Source organism: Lissotriton vulgaris, chromosome 9, assembly GCF_964263255.1.
Source record: "Lissotriton vulgaris chromosome 9, aLisVul1.2, whole genome shotgun sequence".
NCBI lineage: Eukaryota > Metazoa > Chordata > Amphibia > Caudata > Salamandridae > Lissotriton > Lissotriton vulgaris.
The window spans coordinates 574,689,264-574,706,337 of NC_141697.1; the positions used below are offsets into that span (position 1 = coordinate 574,689,264).

General features: G+C 44.6%; 1 protein-coding gene across 3 annotated transcripts in view; it reads right to left on the reverse strand.

The window, feature by feature from the left end:
* The window catches only part of LOC147691857 (uncharacterized), a 496,690-nt gene that overhangs the window by 105,214 nt on the left and 374,402 nt on the right, over positions 1 to 17,074 (reverse strand). For all 3 annotated transcript variants that reach the window (XM_086938132.1, XM_086938131.1, XM_086938133.1), the window contains exon 12: positions 12,809 to 15,207. In XM_086938132.1, the coding sequence (XP_086794258.1) occupies positions 12,809 to 15,207 (2,399 nt within the window). The remainder of the gene's footprint in view (positions 1 to 12,808; positions 15,208 to 17,074) is intronic.

A 17,074-nucleotide genomic window follows, 5' to 3' on the forward strand; every position in this document is an offset into this window, starting at 1 on the left:
ACTGGTTCAGCTAAAGGTTTTACATAGGGTATATTACACTAGAACTATGTTACACCGCATTCACAGAGCACAGCACCCTTACTGCCTCTGTGGGTGTGGGGAGGAGGGCACGTTTTTTCACACTATATGGGACTGTCCCCATATCCAGGAGTTCTGGAGACAGATAATGCGAACAATATCACAGACACTGGAAACTTCGCTGCTGCCTGACCCACGAAGGTGCCTCCTAAATGTATGGGAGGCAACCGACTTGTCCAGACATGATCAACTCTGGGTCACGGTGGGCTCGATAGTGGTGAAACGTGATGTGGCGCAGCGATGGGGAGCGACAGACGTGCCAACAAAGACTCAATGGTGTCTTAACATGGACAGGGTTATGGTTACGGAAAGGGCAGTATACACTAACAGAGCTTGTCCGGGGAAGTGGAATAAAATCTGGACCAAGTGGAACATATACAGGGGGGAGATATGTGATCCCTTACCGGAGGACGATCAAGACATGTCGGATGACGAAGGGGTAGGGGAATAATTGACCGCACAAAGCCAGGTGGGGAGGGAAGACTCGGAACTCGGGAAAATCTAAGCTGCTATAAGATAGACTTATGAGTGCGATATGAGGGGATATCAGGGGAGCGACGCCAGGGGGTAGGAGTCCACTCCCATGGTAAGGCCTTAGCGTAGGCCTGGGGGACCCGGACGGAGGAGACATGGGAGAGAAGCCTCACTACTCACTTAAGGTAACCAATAATCAGCACTGCTGGACCGCAATGTGATTCCTAAAGTTTTTTTGAAGTTATCTGTTGTTATTGTAAAAAACGGAAAACCAAGAACCATTATTTCTCAGCAGACAAATGTGAATACTGTGCCTTTTACTTGTTGCAGATGTACAGATTGCAAATGACGAACACATAGATTCCAGACTTATGTTACTGCAGGATGTTTGTAAGATTGTAATGGCGGCCAGCCCTAAGGGTTGTAGGCCTACAGCTGTGTAAAATTGAAGGTACAATAAAGGTTTTTGGAAAAAGGAAAAAGTATATAGACTTCAAGTGAATGGCTACAAAAGGTTGAGAAACAAGCTTTGATAGCACATGAGTTTACTCCAAAATTGTTAATGTTAGTGGTCCTGCCAAGTGGCTTACTAATATACGTGCAAATCGTCTAGTTCATCTTTTTGGCTGACTTCTTGTGTATTTCTTTGGACAAGGAGAGGGGGATGGACCTGGGCAGCCTCTAGTATGTGTCTCAATATTTGTTACTAACAGCCCGTCCCGACGTTATCCGGGTATGAATTGCTGCCGGCCAGTAGTATATTGTTTTGTAGGATTTCGTTTTGATAGCATTTCTTATCTGTGACAGGCCTGTGAAACGCTCTGATTCACAGTGCACTGCTGATGCACTTAAGAGTGCGCGTTCAGTAGTGTGTGAACTCGGGTTTCCCTACTTTATTTTTCCTTGCAATATTATATAGCGCGAACTAGACAACATGAGCACAATTTACATTACAGAAGAACACATTCATTTGTGGTAGGCACGGGGAGACAAAGCGATTTGCCTGGAATCACAGGATGTTGAGCTGATGCCGAGATTCAAACGTAGCTCCCCAGCTCTAAAGTTTGCAATTCTAGAACTTGTGGCGGGAGGTGTGTCTAAAAGTGTATGTCGGTGCTGGCCATCAATGAGAGAGACCTGTGCATTTTTCAAATGGGTGGTGAAAAAATATGAGTATGTTGCTGGAGATGTGGGCCGCCGTGCCACCAATGTACACCCATTATTCCGCAAAATTTCTTTCCGCATCCCATCACTCTGCATACTTTCATTACGAAAGTACTATGACTCCGCAATGCCATTATAACGCATGGCATTACATTTTATATGCTTTTACCACGCATACATTTACAACGAAATTCGTTTTAAATGCATGAATGGTAAAAGCATGTTTTTAAAAAAAATGTTTAGATAAGGTAAGTATGGGTATAGTGGTATATGTTTTGGGGTACTGAGGTATATGTTTTGGGGTGTTTGGGTATTTTAAGGGTTCAGATATAGTTTTGGGTTATGGGGTACAGGGGTAGTTTTAGGGTTTAGGGATAGGTATGGGTTTTGGGGTACAGGGGAATTTTTAGGGTTCAGGACTAGGTTTGGGTTTTGGGGTATAGGGGTATTTTAAGGGTTATGGGGTAGGTTAGGGTTTTGAGGTACAGGGGTATTTTAAGGGTTCGGGGCTAGGTTTGGGTTTTGGGGTACAGGGGTATTTTTAGGGTTCAGGGCTAGGTTTGGGTTTTGGGGTACAGGGGTATTTTAGGGTTCAGGGCTAGGTTTGGGTTTAGGGGTACAGGGTTATTTTTAGCGTTCAGGGCTAGGTTTGGGTTTTGGGGTACAGGGCTATTTTTAGGGTTCAGGGGTAGGTTTGGGGGTACAGGGGTATTTTAAGGGTTCAGGGCTAGGTTTGGGTTTTCAGGTACAGGGGTATTTTAGGGTTAAGGGGTAGGTTTGGGGTACAGTGATATTTTTAGGGTTCAGGGCTAGGTTTGGGTTTTGGGGTACAGGGGTATTTTTAGGGTTCAGGGTAGGTTTGGGTTTTGAGGTACAGGGGTATTTATAGGGTTCAGGGCTAGGTTTGGGGTATAGGAGTATTTTTAGGGTTTAGAGATAGGTTTGTGTTTTGGGGTACAGGGTATATTTATAGGGTTAAGATGGGTTAGTGTTTAAGGGTGTTTGGGTATTTTAAGGAGTAAGGATGGGTTATGATTATGGGGTGCAGGGGTATTTAAAGGGAGCAGGGTGGGATTAGCACACAATATGAGACATGGCATGAAGGGCGGAACGTACCACACGCCCCCAGCGTTTGTCACGCCCCCAGCACACGCCCACAGCACAGCGCAGACACGCCCACAAGGGACTACATTGCTGGCACGGTTCTTTTACCTTTTAAATGTATATGGTGGGCGTCTGCATAGCCTATGTCCTTCTGCTGCAACTGCCCTTTCCAACGCTGTATTGGGTGTTGTGATTGGTGCTGTTGTTCCTGAGATTACCCGCCTCAAAGGTTTGGGCTCTCTCTTTATTATATTAGTATAGATGAAAGAAGTAAAGAAGTTTCATCTTCTGTATTTTTACTCTTGTTGAGGATAAAAAGGAGTGTTTTATATATTTTTTGGTTCAGTGCAAATGCATCAACTGAGGTCCATGGTACAAGGTTGGTGTATGAAACACTGGCAGAAAGAGGGTCTAGACTATGATGGAAGGAAGGTTCCCTAGGACACAGGTTTTGTCAATCTTCCCTGAAGATAGAGGCCCTCTTAAACTTCTTGGGATATTTGGTAAAAATCTTATTTGAGCCAGTCTGCTTCAATCCTGTGCAGCATGATGCAGACACCGGCACCCTCCTCCATGGCACCTTGAGAGCCTTATCGGAGGTAAAAAGGCTGTTCACTGCCTCAGGTCCCCAAGACTTAAAGTTGAGTGCTTTCCTGGAGAGAGGTGCTCTTGTGCAACTGGAGTGTACACTATTTAGTGAGTGGAATACATATGAGAATTCGGGGGGCAACCCTTACAATGTTACTGATCGAAGCAGCACACCTTTAATATGGATTCCTGACACCGATAGTCTGCTTTAAAACACAATGTATTGAGCCCTCCAGTGGGTCTCAGGGTGAAAGGGCAGCCGTCACTGCGCTAAGAACTCCACGCTGCAACAAGGCTTTAGCACAGTTCCAAGCCCGCAGTCCCACATCTTTGGTAGGCGGGTGGTGCAATCCTCCACGGCCGGAGCTGCCGTGTGAAATTTGTTTCCAAAACGTACCCAGAGTTTTGAGGACGCGACTCCCAGGAGTTCTGTTCACCATGAACTTTATTGCACGACAGGCTTCTCTCTCTGATTAGTCACAACTTCCTGACGTGTTTCGGGGCACCGCCCTTTATTCATAGGAAACAGCTGTTAGGTCACAGGAAAGCGCTACGCTTATTGATCCCACATATTGCGTGCCATTCACAGGTGAGTAATACTACGGCATGCTGGGAATTGTAGTGCCGAATATGTTCATCTATTAATTTCCCCTCCAGTAGGGTCCAGGATTCCTGACACCGATATTCTGCTTTAAAACACAATGTATTGAGCCCTCCAGTGGGCCTCAGGGTGAAAGGGCAGCCGTCACTGCGCTAAGAACTCCACGCTGCAACAAGGCTTTGGCACAGTTCCAAGCCCGCAGTCCCGCATCTTCCGTAGACAGGTGGTGCAATCATCCACGGCCGGAGCTGCCGTGTGAAATTTGTTTCCAAAACGTACCCAGAGCTTCGAGGACGCGACTCCCAGGAGTTCTGTTAACTATGAACGTTATTGCACGACAGGCTTCTCTCTCTGATTAGTCACAACTTCCTGACGCGTTTCGGGGCATCGCCCCTTATTCATAGAAAACAGCTATCAGGTCACAGGAAAGTGGTACGCTTATTGATCCCACATATTGTGTGCCGCTCACAAGTGAGTACTACTACGGCATGCTGGGAATTGTAGTGCCGTATTTGTTCATCTATTAATCTCCCCTCCAGTGGGGTCCGTGATTCCTGACAGCGATAGTCTGCTTTAAAACACAATGTATTGAGCCCTCCATTGGGCCTCAGGGTGAAAAGGCATCCATCTACATATAGAAGTAGGCTGGTGCAAAGAATCAGCCCTCATTGTGGGACTAAATGATTTAAAACTAGAGAACACATCAGAATGTCAGTGTTTAACGGGGAAGGAGGTTCTAAATCTACAACTCGAGAGGCTCAAATTAAGGTATCAGTATCCTCTCTGGAGATGCTAAAAAACTTGTATTTTTGGAGAGTTCAATCTACCAGGGTTATTGTGCAGAAGATATACTGAAAACTGTTATGATCAGTCAAATAGAACTGCCTCCCATAAAGACATTCCAGCTTTCCCAAAAAGGAGGCAAATGTATGGTACTAAGTGTTGTTTTCTGTGGAAAACAAGAGTATGATGGAATCCTGAGCTGTTCAGCACTGCTCCTGCACCATGGTCTTGTCCGCTAAGGGCACCTGTTGCCCCATTCATGTAAACGCCACAAGTAACGTGAGCTGTAGGTTTTTGCCTATTAAAATAGACAAGAGTGTCTGTATTGCAAGTTTTCACCACACAATATACTCTCTGACCCAGTGAAAGAACCTCACTCAAAAACATGATCTCCTCAATGTCAAATCATCTTCTTCACCATGATTCCTATCGATTGAGGATGCAAACTTGATGACTTTTCTTTGTTTTTGGGAGCTTGAGTCTTCACCTCCGAAGCGAACAGCAGAAAAATATAGAGCACACTTTGGGGCATTGTGGACTTATGGTGGACGTCATTAAGAGTCAAAAAGCTCTGTCTTATTTGATACCCAAGCACAAATATTAGGTTTGTTTTAAAAGATTTCAGACCCAACCACTAGATGGTGAGTTAATACACAGCATGTGAATCTACAAAACGGATTTCAGCTGTAAAACCAGAGCAACCCACTAATCTTGGGTCAGGAGTGTCCACTGGTGTTAATAAGAAGAGAACCCTTTCACCTCGCTGGGGACAATACATCAACAGGACCATTACCATGAAGTCAAGGAGAGCACGTTACTTACCTTTGGTAATGCTTTAACTGGTAGAGACTTTATCTAGCCTCAGACTGCTTAACTTATAATATTGCCTAGGCGTCAGACTGGCTCTGGAAATTTTCTAGCCGTATGCCTGCACGCCGGTAGGTGGTGTTGTTTGGTTTCGTGTCGGCATTAGATGTGACTTGCACAGAACCTATATAGGCGCCACCGCAGCACACTGACATCAGTTTCTTTTTGCAACTTTCCACACCAGTAGTGTGGTGTCCGAAAAATGCTGACATATTTACTAAGGCCCTCAGAAGGGTGACCCTAAAGACTCAGTTTGCAGAGAGGTAACTATGGAAGGGCAGGCAAGGAACCTGCAGCTAGATAGAGTCTCTACCAATTAAGGCGTTACCAAAGGTAAATAACTTGCTCATTTGATAGAGACTTCTAGCCGCAGATTTCTTACCTTAGAAAAGATACCGAAGCAATGCCTCCTCAGAGCCAGGTCTGCAAACAGATTAGACAAAAATTCCTCCAGGACTGAACGGGCAAAGCGCCAGTCACAACGGACCTGACTGTCCAAGCAGAAGTGCTAGGTGAACAAGCGCAAAGACATCCATGTTGCAGCCTTACAGATGTCTAGGACAGGGACTCCGTGAGCTAACCAGTGGCCGAAGACTTGCCTCTGGTAGAATGTGCATGCATGTGCTCAGGGGGTTGCTTTTTTGTCAACGCACAACAGATCTTTATGAAGAGATCTCCCCCATGGGGTGGGTGGCATTATTTTTCAAACTGTTTGGTGAACTAATGGTGCCCCCGACTCAAAATTGAACGGATAGACCAATGGTTTGGCGGACCGGGTACTCCAGCACATTTATGATGGATTACTGTGTGTAGAAAAAACCAAGAACCTAGTAAGATGTCTGCAGTGAAGCATATCTGCACATACAGCTATGTCATTCAAGATACTGGCTGATCCATCAGTTGGGATTTCAATAGTCTGAAGTGATAGCTTTAATCAGTCTAGATATTCAGTAACATTAGGAGAGAGCAGGTAAGCACATTTATCCAGATTGCACTGTTCTTGAGATGGTAGCAAGCAATTATAGATATAGAATTGATCTGACCAACGGAAAGAGATAAATCCAAGTAACATTCCTTTCCCTAAGTATTCAAATCTTTAGCTTTCCTATTCCAAATGGTGGAGGTCCTGGTCCCTTGCATTATTGTTAGGGCAGTCATACCTGCTGTTCACTGTGCAAGAAGATTACCCATAATGGAAGAAGGCTTATCTCTGAAAATATTGTATATAGAATCTAATGTCTAGAAAACGGATGCTCAGAATCGGCTATCTTGCATGCATACAAGGACAGGTCCTATTATTAAAAATTCTGTGCACTAAGGGGCTTAGTACAATTGAAAAGAGGCAATCCTGCAGACAAACCATACGAGGTTGTTCAGCAATAGAAATCAGATTCAGGGCCTTCAGAGGCTTTGCCACAACCCTATGAAACAGTTTTTGTGGAGTAAAGTTATCACATTTAAAAAATTTTGGGAAGTATATAGCATTTATCACGAGAGGCATTATGGGTCTCATCTTCTTATTTTTTAAGAGAAAGGCCAGCTTGTGTTTCTGAAACAGAGTGGTAGTTGAATATTAGAACGTTGAATTCTGTTTTCTATTTGTTCTGCTAGAATATTAAAAAAGACTCTACCATCAAAGGTGGCACCACGGCATCATTGACCCGCATTAAAAGGAACTAATGCTGAATACCTTTCATCACACCACGTGGGGGAACATAAATCTCCTCGGTAGAAGGAGGTACTACTTATAAGGTATCTGCAAGAGGAATACTATTCACTGTATTATAGTGAATGTTCAGTCATACTGGACCTATGATAAGGTAGGCAGAAGGGCTGAATTCCAGATCACAACTTCAATTAAAAAAAAGTATATAGAAGGACAGCTGGTTCTTCCTTTAAATATTTGGGTATCCATATCACAAGGGACCCCACAGAGTTTATGGACAAAAATCTGGGACCCCCAATGGCGCGACTCCGACAGGACGTTACGTTTTGGTTGGGGCTGCCACTAACACTACTAGGGGGAGCCGCACTGTATAAAATGATGTCACTGCCCGGTTTCTGTATATACTTGAGAATACTGCGTATCCGGTGGCCCCGAGATTCTTTCAGAGAGTAGCGGCATTAGTATCCACTCTTTTGTGGGGGAATCTCCCAGCACGCATCGCACAAGTCAAATTGCACAGGGGGTGGTATGATGGAGGAATCGCGTTGCCTAATCTGAAATTATATTACTGGGCGTCCCAACTTAAACCCATAAACCCATGGATACACACGCTGCAACACGAACCAGCATTTCAAGCAGACAGGGCGCAATTAGGAACAGATACTTTACTGGCTCCGTTATATGACCAGAATAAACTGCGTAAACTGGTAGGGCCCACCAGACTAACCGCGACGCTGTGGCATACTGCGACAGCGGCATTAGGATGGAAGGGGAGATTAACCAAACTTACACCACTGTGGGACTCTCGAGCCTTGGGAAACATGAGAAACAGCAGAGGCTTCGAGCATTGGGATACCATAGGGATATCTACAGTTCGGGATCTCTGGGAAAGGGGTGGAGTACTGCCTTTTAGCAGACTAAGAGAGCTATATGATCTAGGAGAAAGAGAACTGTATAGGTACATTCAGATACAACATGCACTGCTCGCTGCCATACCCCCAGACACGGTATTGCCGGAGTCCTCTCCGCTGGAAGACCGCCTACTAACGGAGTTTATGATTGAACGGGCGACATCACTTACATACCGTAAACTACTCAATAATCTATCTGACCCGATGACCCTGGTTAAGGAGAAATGGGAGAGAGACACCAGTGAGATGGATGAACATGAATGGAACGAGGCGCTGGCGTCGCCTAAAGAAGTAGGCATTTCAGCACGATTGAGACTGGTTCAGCTAAAGGTTTTACATAGGGTATATTACACTAGAACTATGTTACACCGCATTCACAGAGCACAGCACCCTTACTGCCTCTGTGGGTGTGGGGAGGAGGGCACGTTTTTTCACACTATATGGGACTGTCCCCATATCCAGGAGTTCTGGAGACAGATAATGCGAACAATATCACAGACACTGGAAACTTCGCTGCTGCCTGACCCACGAAGGTGCCTCCTAAATGTATGGGAGGCAACCGACTTGTCCAGACATGATCAACTCTGGGTCACGGTGGGCTCGATAGTGGTGAAACGTGATGTGGCGCAGCGATGGGGAGCGACAGACGTGCCAACAAAGACTCAATGGTGTCTTAACATGGACAGGGTTATGGTTACGGAAAGGGCAGTATACACTAACAGAGCTTGTCCGGGGAAGTGGAATAAAATCTGGACCAAGTGGAACATATACAGGGGGGAGATATGTGATCCCTTACCGGAGGACGATCAAGACATGTCGGATGACGAAGGGGTAGGGGAATAATTGACCGCACAAAGCAAGGTGGGGAGGGAAGACTCGGAACTCGGGAAAATCTAAGCTGCTATAAGATAGACTTATGAGTGCGATATGAGGGGATATCAGGGGAGCGACGCCAGGGGGTAGGAGTCCACTCCCATGGTAAGGCCTTAGCGTAGGCCTGGGGGACCCGGACGGAGGAGACATAGGAGAGAAGCCTCACTACTCACTTAAGGTAACCAATAATCAGCACTGCTGGACCGCAATGTGATTCCTAAAGTTTTTTTGAAGTTATCTGTTGTTATTGTAAAAAACGGAAAACCAAGAACCATTATTTCTCAGCAGACAAATGTGAATACTGTGCCTTTTACTTGTTGCAGATGTACAGATTGCAAATGACGAACACATAGATTCCAGACTTATGTTACTGCAGGATGTTTGTAAGATTGTAATGGCGGCCAGCCCTAAGGGTTGTAGGCCTACAGCTGTGTAAAATTGAAGGTACAATAAAGGTTTTTGGAAAAAGGAAAAAGTATATAGACTTCAAGTGAATGGCTACAAAAGGTTGAGAAACAAGCTTTGATAGCACATGAGTTTACTCCAAAATTGTTAATGTTAGTGGTCCTGCCAAGTGGCTTACTAATATACGTGCAAATCGTCTAGTTCATCTTTTTGGCTGACTTCTTGTGTATTTCTTTGGACAAGGAGAGGGGGATGGACCTGGGCAGCCTCTAGTATGTGTCTCAATATTTGTTACTAACAGCCCGTCCCGACGTTATCCGGGTATGAATTGCTGCCGGCCAGTAGTATATTGTTTTGTAGGATTTCGTTTTGATAGCATTTCTTATCTGTGACAGGCCTGTGAAACGCTCTGATTCACAGTGCACTGCTGATGCACTTAAGAGTGCGCGTTCAGTAGTGTGTGAACTCGAGTTTCCCTACTTTATTTTTCCTTGCAATATTATATAGCGCGAACTAGACAACATGAGCACAATTTACATTACAGAAGAACACATTCATTTGTGGTAGGCACGGGGAGACAAAGCGATTTGCCTGGAATCACAGGATGTTGAGCTGATGCCGAGATTCAAACGTAGCTCCCCAGCTCTAAAGTTTGCAATTCTAGAACTTGTGGCGGGAGGTGTGTCTAAAAGTGTATGTCGGTGCTGGCCATCAATGAGAGAGACCTGTGCATTTTTCAAATGGGTGGTGAAAAAATATGAGTATGTTGCTGGAGATGTGGGCCGCCGTGCCACCAATGTACACCCATTATTCCGCAAAATTTCTTTCCGCATCCCATCACTCTGCATACTTTCATTACGAAAGTACTATGACTCCGCAATGCCATTATAACGCATGGCATTACATTTTATATGCTTTTACCACGCATACATTTACAACGAAATTCGTTTTAAATGCATGAATGGTAAAAGCATGTTTTTAAAAAAAATGTTTAGATAAGGTAAGTATGGTTATAGTGGTATATGTTTTGGGGTACTGAGGTATATGTTTTGGGGTGTTTGGGTATTTTAAGGGTTCAGATATAGTTTTGGGTTATGGGGTACAGGGGTAGTTTTAGGGTTTAGGGATAGGTATGGGTTTTGGGGTACAGGGGAATTTTTAGGGTTCAGGACTAGGTTTGGGTTTTGGGGTATAGGGGTATTTTAAGGGTTATGGGGTAGGTTAGGGTTTTGAGGTACAGGGGTATTTTAAGGGTTCGGGGCTAGGTTTGGGTTTTGGGGTACAGGGGTATTTTTAGGGTTCAGGGCTAGGTTTGGGTTTTGGGGTACAGGGGTATTTTAGGGTTCAGGGCTAGGTTTGGGTTTAGGGGTACAGGGTTATTTTTAGCGTTCAGGGCTAGGTTTGGGTTTTGGGGTACAGGGCTATTTTTAGGGTTCAGGGGTAGGTTTGGGGGTACAGGGGTATTTTAAGGGTTCAGGGCTAGGTTTGGGTTTTCAGGTACAGGGGTATTTTAGGGTTAAGGGGTAGGTTTGGGTTTTGGGGTACAGTGATATTTTTAGGGTTCAGGGCTAGGTTTGGGTTTTGGGGTACAGGGGTATTTTTAGGGTTCAGGGTAGGTTTGGGGTTTGAGGTACAGGGGTATTTATAGGGTTCAGGGCTAGGTTTGGGGTATAGGAGTATTTTTAGGGTTTAGAGATAGGTTTGTGTTTTGGGGTACAGGGTATATTTATAGGGTTAAGATGGGTTAGTGTTTAAGGGTGTTTGGGTATTTTAAGAAGTAAGGATGGGTTATGATTATGGGGTGCAGGGGTATTTAAAGGGAGCAGGGTGGGATTAGCACACAATATGAGACATGGCATGAAGGGCGGAACGTACCACACGCCCCCAGCGTTTGTCACGCCCCCAGCACACGCCCACAGCACAGCGCAGACACGCCCACAAGGGACTACATTGCTGGCACGGTTCTTTTACCTTTTAAATGTATATGGTGGGCGTCTGCATAGCCTATGTCCTTCTGCTGCAACTGCCCTTTCCAACGCTGTATTGGGTGTTGTGATTGGTGCTGTTGTTCCTGAGATTACCCGCCTCAAAGGTTTGGGCTCTCTCTTTATTATATTAGTATAGATGAAAGAAGTAAAGAAGTTTCATCTTCTGTATTTTTACTCTTGTTGAGGATAAAAAGGAGTGTTTTATATATTTTTTGGTTCAGTGCAAATGCATCAACTGAGGTCCATGGTACAAGGTTGGTGTATGAAACACTGGCAGAAAGAGGGTCTAGACTATGATGGAAGGAAGGTTCCCTAGGACACAGGTTTTGTCAATCTTCCCTGAAGACAGAGGCCCTCTTAAACTTCTTGGGATATTTGGTAAAAATCTTATTTGAGCCAGTCTGCTTCAATCCTGTGCAGCATGATGCAGACACTGGCACCCTCCTCCATGGCACCTTGAGAGCCTTATCAGAGGTGAAAAGGCTGTTCACTGCCTCAGGTCCCCAAGACTTACAGTTGAGTGCTTTCCTGGAGAGAGGTGCTCTTGTGCACCTGGAGTGTACACTATTTAGTGAGTGGAAGACATATGAGAATTCGGGGGGCAACCCGTACAATGTTACTGATCAAAGCAGCACACCTTTGATATGGAATTACAGTTACAGAGATGCTAAAGCTTCGGTCCTATGATAAACCCAAAAGTCACCTTGACAGTTTACCTACAATCTCTGATGAACTATAGCAATGAAGGGCAGGAGCTCACATTTGGATTTTTCAGCTGTGAAACATTGGCTCTTTGTAGATCAGTCTCTGCGCACTGTCTTCATCCAATACCCAGTGCAACGCCTAAAGCAGATGGTGTCGGCAATGTTACTATTTCTGATCATTCTCTTAAAAGGAAAGAAAATTCAAAAATACATTCTTCCTGAAGGGAAGACAGCAGAAAATGGAGATACTGCATGAGATGCACCTGGAGAAGCTGATCCCTCGGTCCTTATGAGAGGAGTTAAAACATAACTTGAATGGGAACATTTTGTTATACTTGGATTGTTGCAGACACTGGACACACACAGGTAATCCACACAAAGGAGTCAAACTGAAAATATTTTATGGAGCAATACTCCTTTGTAAAGCTGTTCCTAGTCTTGCTTGCAACTGCATGGGAGACTCTGTGGATAAAAATACTCCATACATTTACATTATGTATGCTGTCTGCTTGCTATACAATGCTACTGTCTGTTTAGACCCAAAACTCCCATTTTAAAATACCCATCCGAATTGAAATGCTGCCCCTTAACTGAAACAATACCTGATGCTGAAGGTCTGCGTAGGCAAGGGATGGTGCATCCATATATTCAGCGTGCTGAGCCTCTGCCACTGCCCGCTGGAGGGAGTTGAACTGTTCCTGAAGCACACACCAATGGTCCTTTCCCTGGGCTTCAGGCAGGCCAGCAGCTTTGACAGCCATTGCAGGGCAATTCTTTTGTGATTTCTCCAAGTCGCTCTTTGGACCGTCGGTATTCCCCAGTTCTTTCTGTGGTCGTCTCTTCCCTGTGTCTGGCCATAGGTTAGCAGAACACTCCTTTGCACCTGAGGGTAGCTCGAGATTCAGCAGCTTTTGTTTCAACATGTCCCTTTCACGCGCAAGCAACATACACCTATTGTGCAGGTTCTCCAGCTTGAAGGGTTCAGTCCCTGTTTCTTGACTGGGACTAATATTCCCCTGGCCAGTGGCAACTGTGGTGAATGCTGCTGGTATCTTGTTAATCAGTGGCATTCTTCCTGAGGTGTCATCTACATGGCTGTTTACCAGGTTCTCTGCTGGATTAGGTAAAAGACAGGCATCCTTATCCAGCAGGGACATCTCAGATGGATACATTGTTTCTTGGCCCCCTTTTTGAATGCCTACCTCAGTTTGTTTCCCCAGTTGGTGACTTTTCCCTTCTTCTGGATAAGCCAGATCCAAATCCATGATCTGCTTACAAGAGGGCAACTCAAAAAGTTGGGCTGTTTCAGTACCTCCTGGGCTGTGGCATGTAACCTCTCGTTTATCCATAGCCCAGGTTTCCATTTGGCCTTCTACAACATTTGGCTGCAAGCTGCTGCTAAGCTTCATTTCTTGTGCAGAGCTTGCTATATTTGTTTTGGTTGAACTGTCCTCTATCACCAGCGGACTGCCGTTCTCCAAAGTTCCTTGCTTAGGGTAGAGGATAGCATATTCCAAGACAGTAGGATCTGATGCTCCCGCAGCTCTGGAAGATTTATCTGGTGATACCTCGGGCTTGGCCGTAAGCAGTTTCACATTTTCAGCATGTAGCTGTGCCATGCACTGGCTATACCGTTCCACTGTTTCATTCTGATTGGCAATCTGAGCCTCCTTTTCCTCCAGGCTCTGCAGTAAGTCATCAATGTTCTGAGTCTGAGTCTCAAAGGCCAGAGTCAGCTGCTGGGTCTGCATATTAATGGTGGCCTGCAGGTGGTTGAGCTTCTCTTGCATTCCACTAGCTCTGCTTTCCGCCTCCAACTTCTCCACAGAGAGTGTTTCACACTGAACCTGAAGCTCCTTCACTTTCTGATCCATGCCTTCCAGCTCTGTCTCTCTCTGGTGTTTGGGGAGTGCCTTCTCGTCTTGACTCCTTTCCTCTGCATCTTGGTAGAATTTATTATAGTCCTGGGCTGATTTCAGCTGTTCTTCCAAACTGTTTATTCTCTCATTGAGTACTTTCATTTCACATCCCTTTTGAGTCATTAAAGTGTTGTTAGACATTAGTAGGTCACTTCCACACTTCTCTTGGTCTTTAGTAGTATTGCCTTCCAGTCCATGGACTTCTCTGGGATCCTCTCCACAACTGTGCTTTAGTACTGCTGGTTCTTCACCTCCTATGGACTCCAGCTGGATATTATTGTGATCCTTCAGGTCATGCTGCATTTGGTTAATAACCATCTCCTTCTCCTGGATGTCAGATTCCCTGGCTTCCAGTACTGCAGAGAGCCGCCTGCACTCATCCTCCAATGCTTGGCCCGCCTGTTGATGCTCAGTTGACCTGCGCCTCTCACTTGCCAGATCCCCTTCCAGATGAGATAGCTTCTCTTTTAGCTCCATCACCTGCTTCTTTAGCCGCCTAGTCTCCACGGTGTACTTCTTATCGCTCTGCTTCAGTTTCAAACTGGACTCGAAGAGCGCCTTTTGTCTCAACTCTGATTCCTCTGACAGTTCATTCAGCTTCAGCTTCAACTCTGACAGCTCAGTCTGCAGGGCCTGGTCCTCCGCTTGTAATCCACCACCCCACTCATTGCTTGCAGGCAGACACTGGCCTTTTTCCTCTGAACTCAAAGGCGCTCCAGCAGAGGCTCTTCTGTCGGTCTGACATAAGGTCTCTCCATGTTCATAAGTTAAGGCCACCTCTTCTGTACTCAGAGGCCTCATTTCATTAAGATCTACTGCAAAGCACTGTTTCTTCAGTGTTGGCTGTGAGACATCAGAGTCCCTATGGGACCCATGCAATAATGTTCTATCAGGCTCCAGTACATCTGTTAGCCCACTCTCCTCTGATGTGTTATGTTCAACCTTTCCGGTGAATTCCGTCAGTCTCCCTGCCTCATTCTGACAAATGTCCACTTTGCGGGGAGAGGAATTTTTTCCTAATATGGAGGCTATCTCCTTAGAACCCTCGTGCTTTCTTTTTTCTTTATTCAGGATCTGATGAGCTGGAAAAGAAGAGAAAATGCAATTTTTAACATTGTATAATGATTTTTTAACAGCTCTTACCAGCACCCTACAGATAGGCAATCCCAGAAGTAAGACCTCTAAACTGTAATGACAGCAGCATCATTCAGGTGGAAAATGGCTTTGAAAGCTGACCTGTTTTACGCAGTAAGCCAGAAATACTACATGACATAGGGCCAGTATAAATATTCCAATCTCAAAACGTGGTCTCAAATTGAGTACCGTCTTTTTGTGACTGGAATCTGATTTTGCAAGCCAACCTATGTACTAATGGGTTGCTTGAAAAAAAAAATACTGAATCATACTGCTCGCAGACCAACCTGCTAAATATTATTAAATAAGGCCAGTCACAAGTTGTGACCCACTACGATTGGCTACAATCACAGGGATGGTAGTCTGCAAGAGTAAGCAGACCACCATCCCTGTGATTGCTTTTCAAAATTGAAAACCTTTTTATTCCATAAAAGCTGCCTGGCTTACTTATCGGAATGTTTCAATTTTGAAACATTTCAACAAAGCAGAGGTCCCCTGGACCACTGCATACCACCCCCACCCCTCCGCTCTCGCCCGCTCCCTGAAGTTGTCACACCAATTTGCAAAGAGGTAGGAGTTCAGTGGGAAATCCTTCTCTTTCACTAATAAGTTCACAGTCCAACTCAGTAACTTATCAATTGCGTGTGACCGGAATTCTGGTTGCAAAAGTACATGCCCCTTCCAGGTTATGATTCAGTATCCAGTTCTAAACCTATTTTAACAGTTATAAAACTTTACTGACTCCTGAAATTGGTTTAGTAGAGACCAAAAAAAGGTTTGCTGAAAATGTTAATACTTCTGACCCAAAATATTAAGGTCTTAATGCACAAACACTTACACACTGCTTCATCCTATCAGTGGATGATACATCTTCACACTTCAACTACACCAAATCCACCTACCTGAAAATATTGATTTCCACTTTTCATACACCCATGCTTTCCCTAAAAGATCATGCAACCCTTAATGTACACATACCCATACCATCATCTCATCTCGCTGTTAAAAACTGTATTAGATTATTCCACCAAATCCAAAACCTCAGGTCAACACTTTTATTTCCTTATCTAACACACCAATTCTTGCCCTAAGCAGCTTAGGCTAAGCTGCTCAAACTTCCCTATTTTAACAAAAACTCTAGACTGGTTTGACTTCAATCACTTTATTTCTACCATCATAGGACTGGACTGCAAACTAAAAAAAAAACAGGAAATATTTTGAATTGCAGCCCCATATGCCATGAAGCAAATGAGCCCAACAACCCCTGGAGCTTTCGGTGAAGTTCTGTCAGTCTCAATTAAAACAAATGACATTCGAAAATCCTCTGCCAACAGCAACACACCATTTGCTAAGTCAAAAAATAATGGTCACTGTTGTTACAATGTAAATTAGAGCCCATTAAACATTCTTTACAAGACAGACTGGTTAGATTGGAGAGTCCTCAAACACTTGATGGACCTCCAGCAAAAACTGGCGCTTAGTTTACACAGGCAATGCAATCCTGTCTTTGCCTCCCAACTTCTCTTTTCTTCTTCTCTCTGGAGCGGCCCAGTCCTTTGTCTATACAGCGCGGGGACACACTGTTCCTAGTGTAACCAGGCGCTATACAAGATGTTTTATTATTATTATAGCAATGGTACCACATTTGATCTTTATATTAAAACTCCAAACACTGCACTGTTTATAGGAGAACTGAAACCACATAACACTTTGGTAGTGAACAAGGTCATTCTTACCTCAGACTAATCTTGTCCAATGCTACTAACAATACCCTTTTCTCTCTGAATAGAACCTTATGATGACAATGAAGTAATT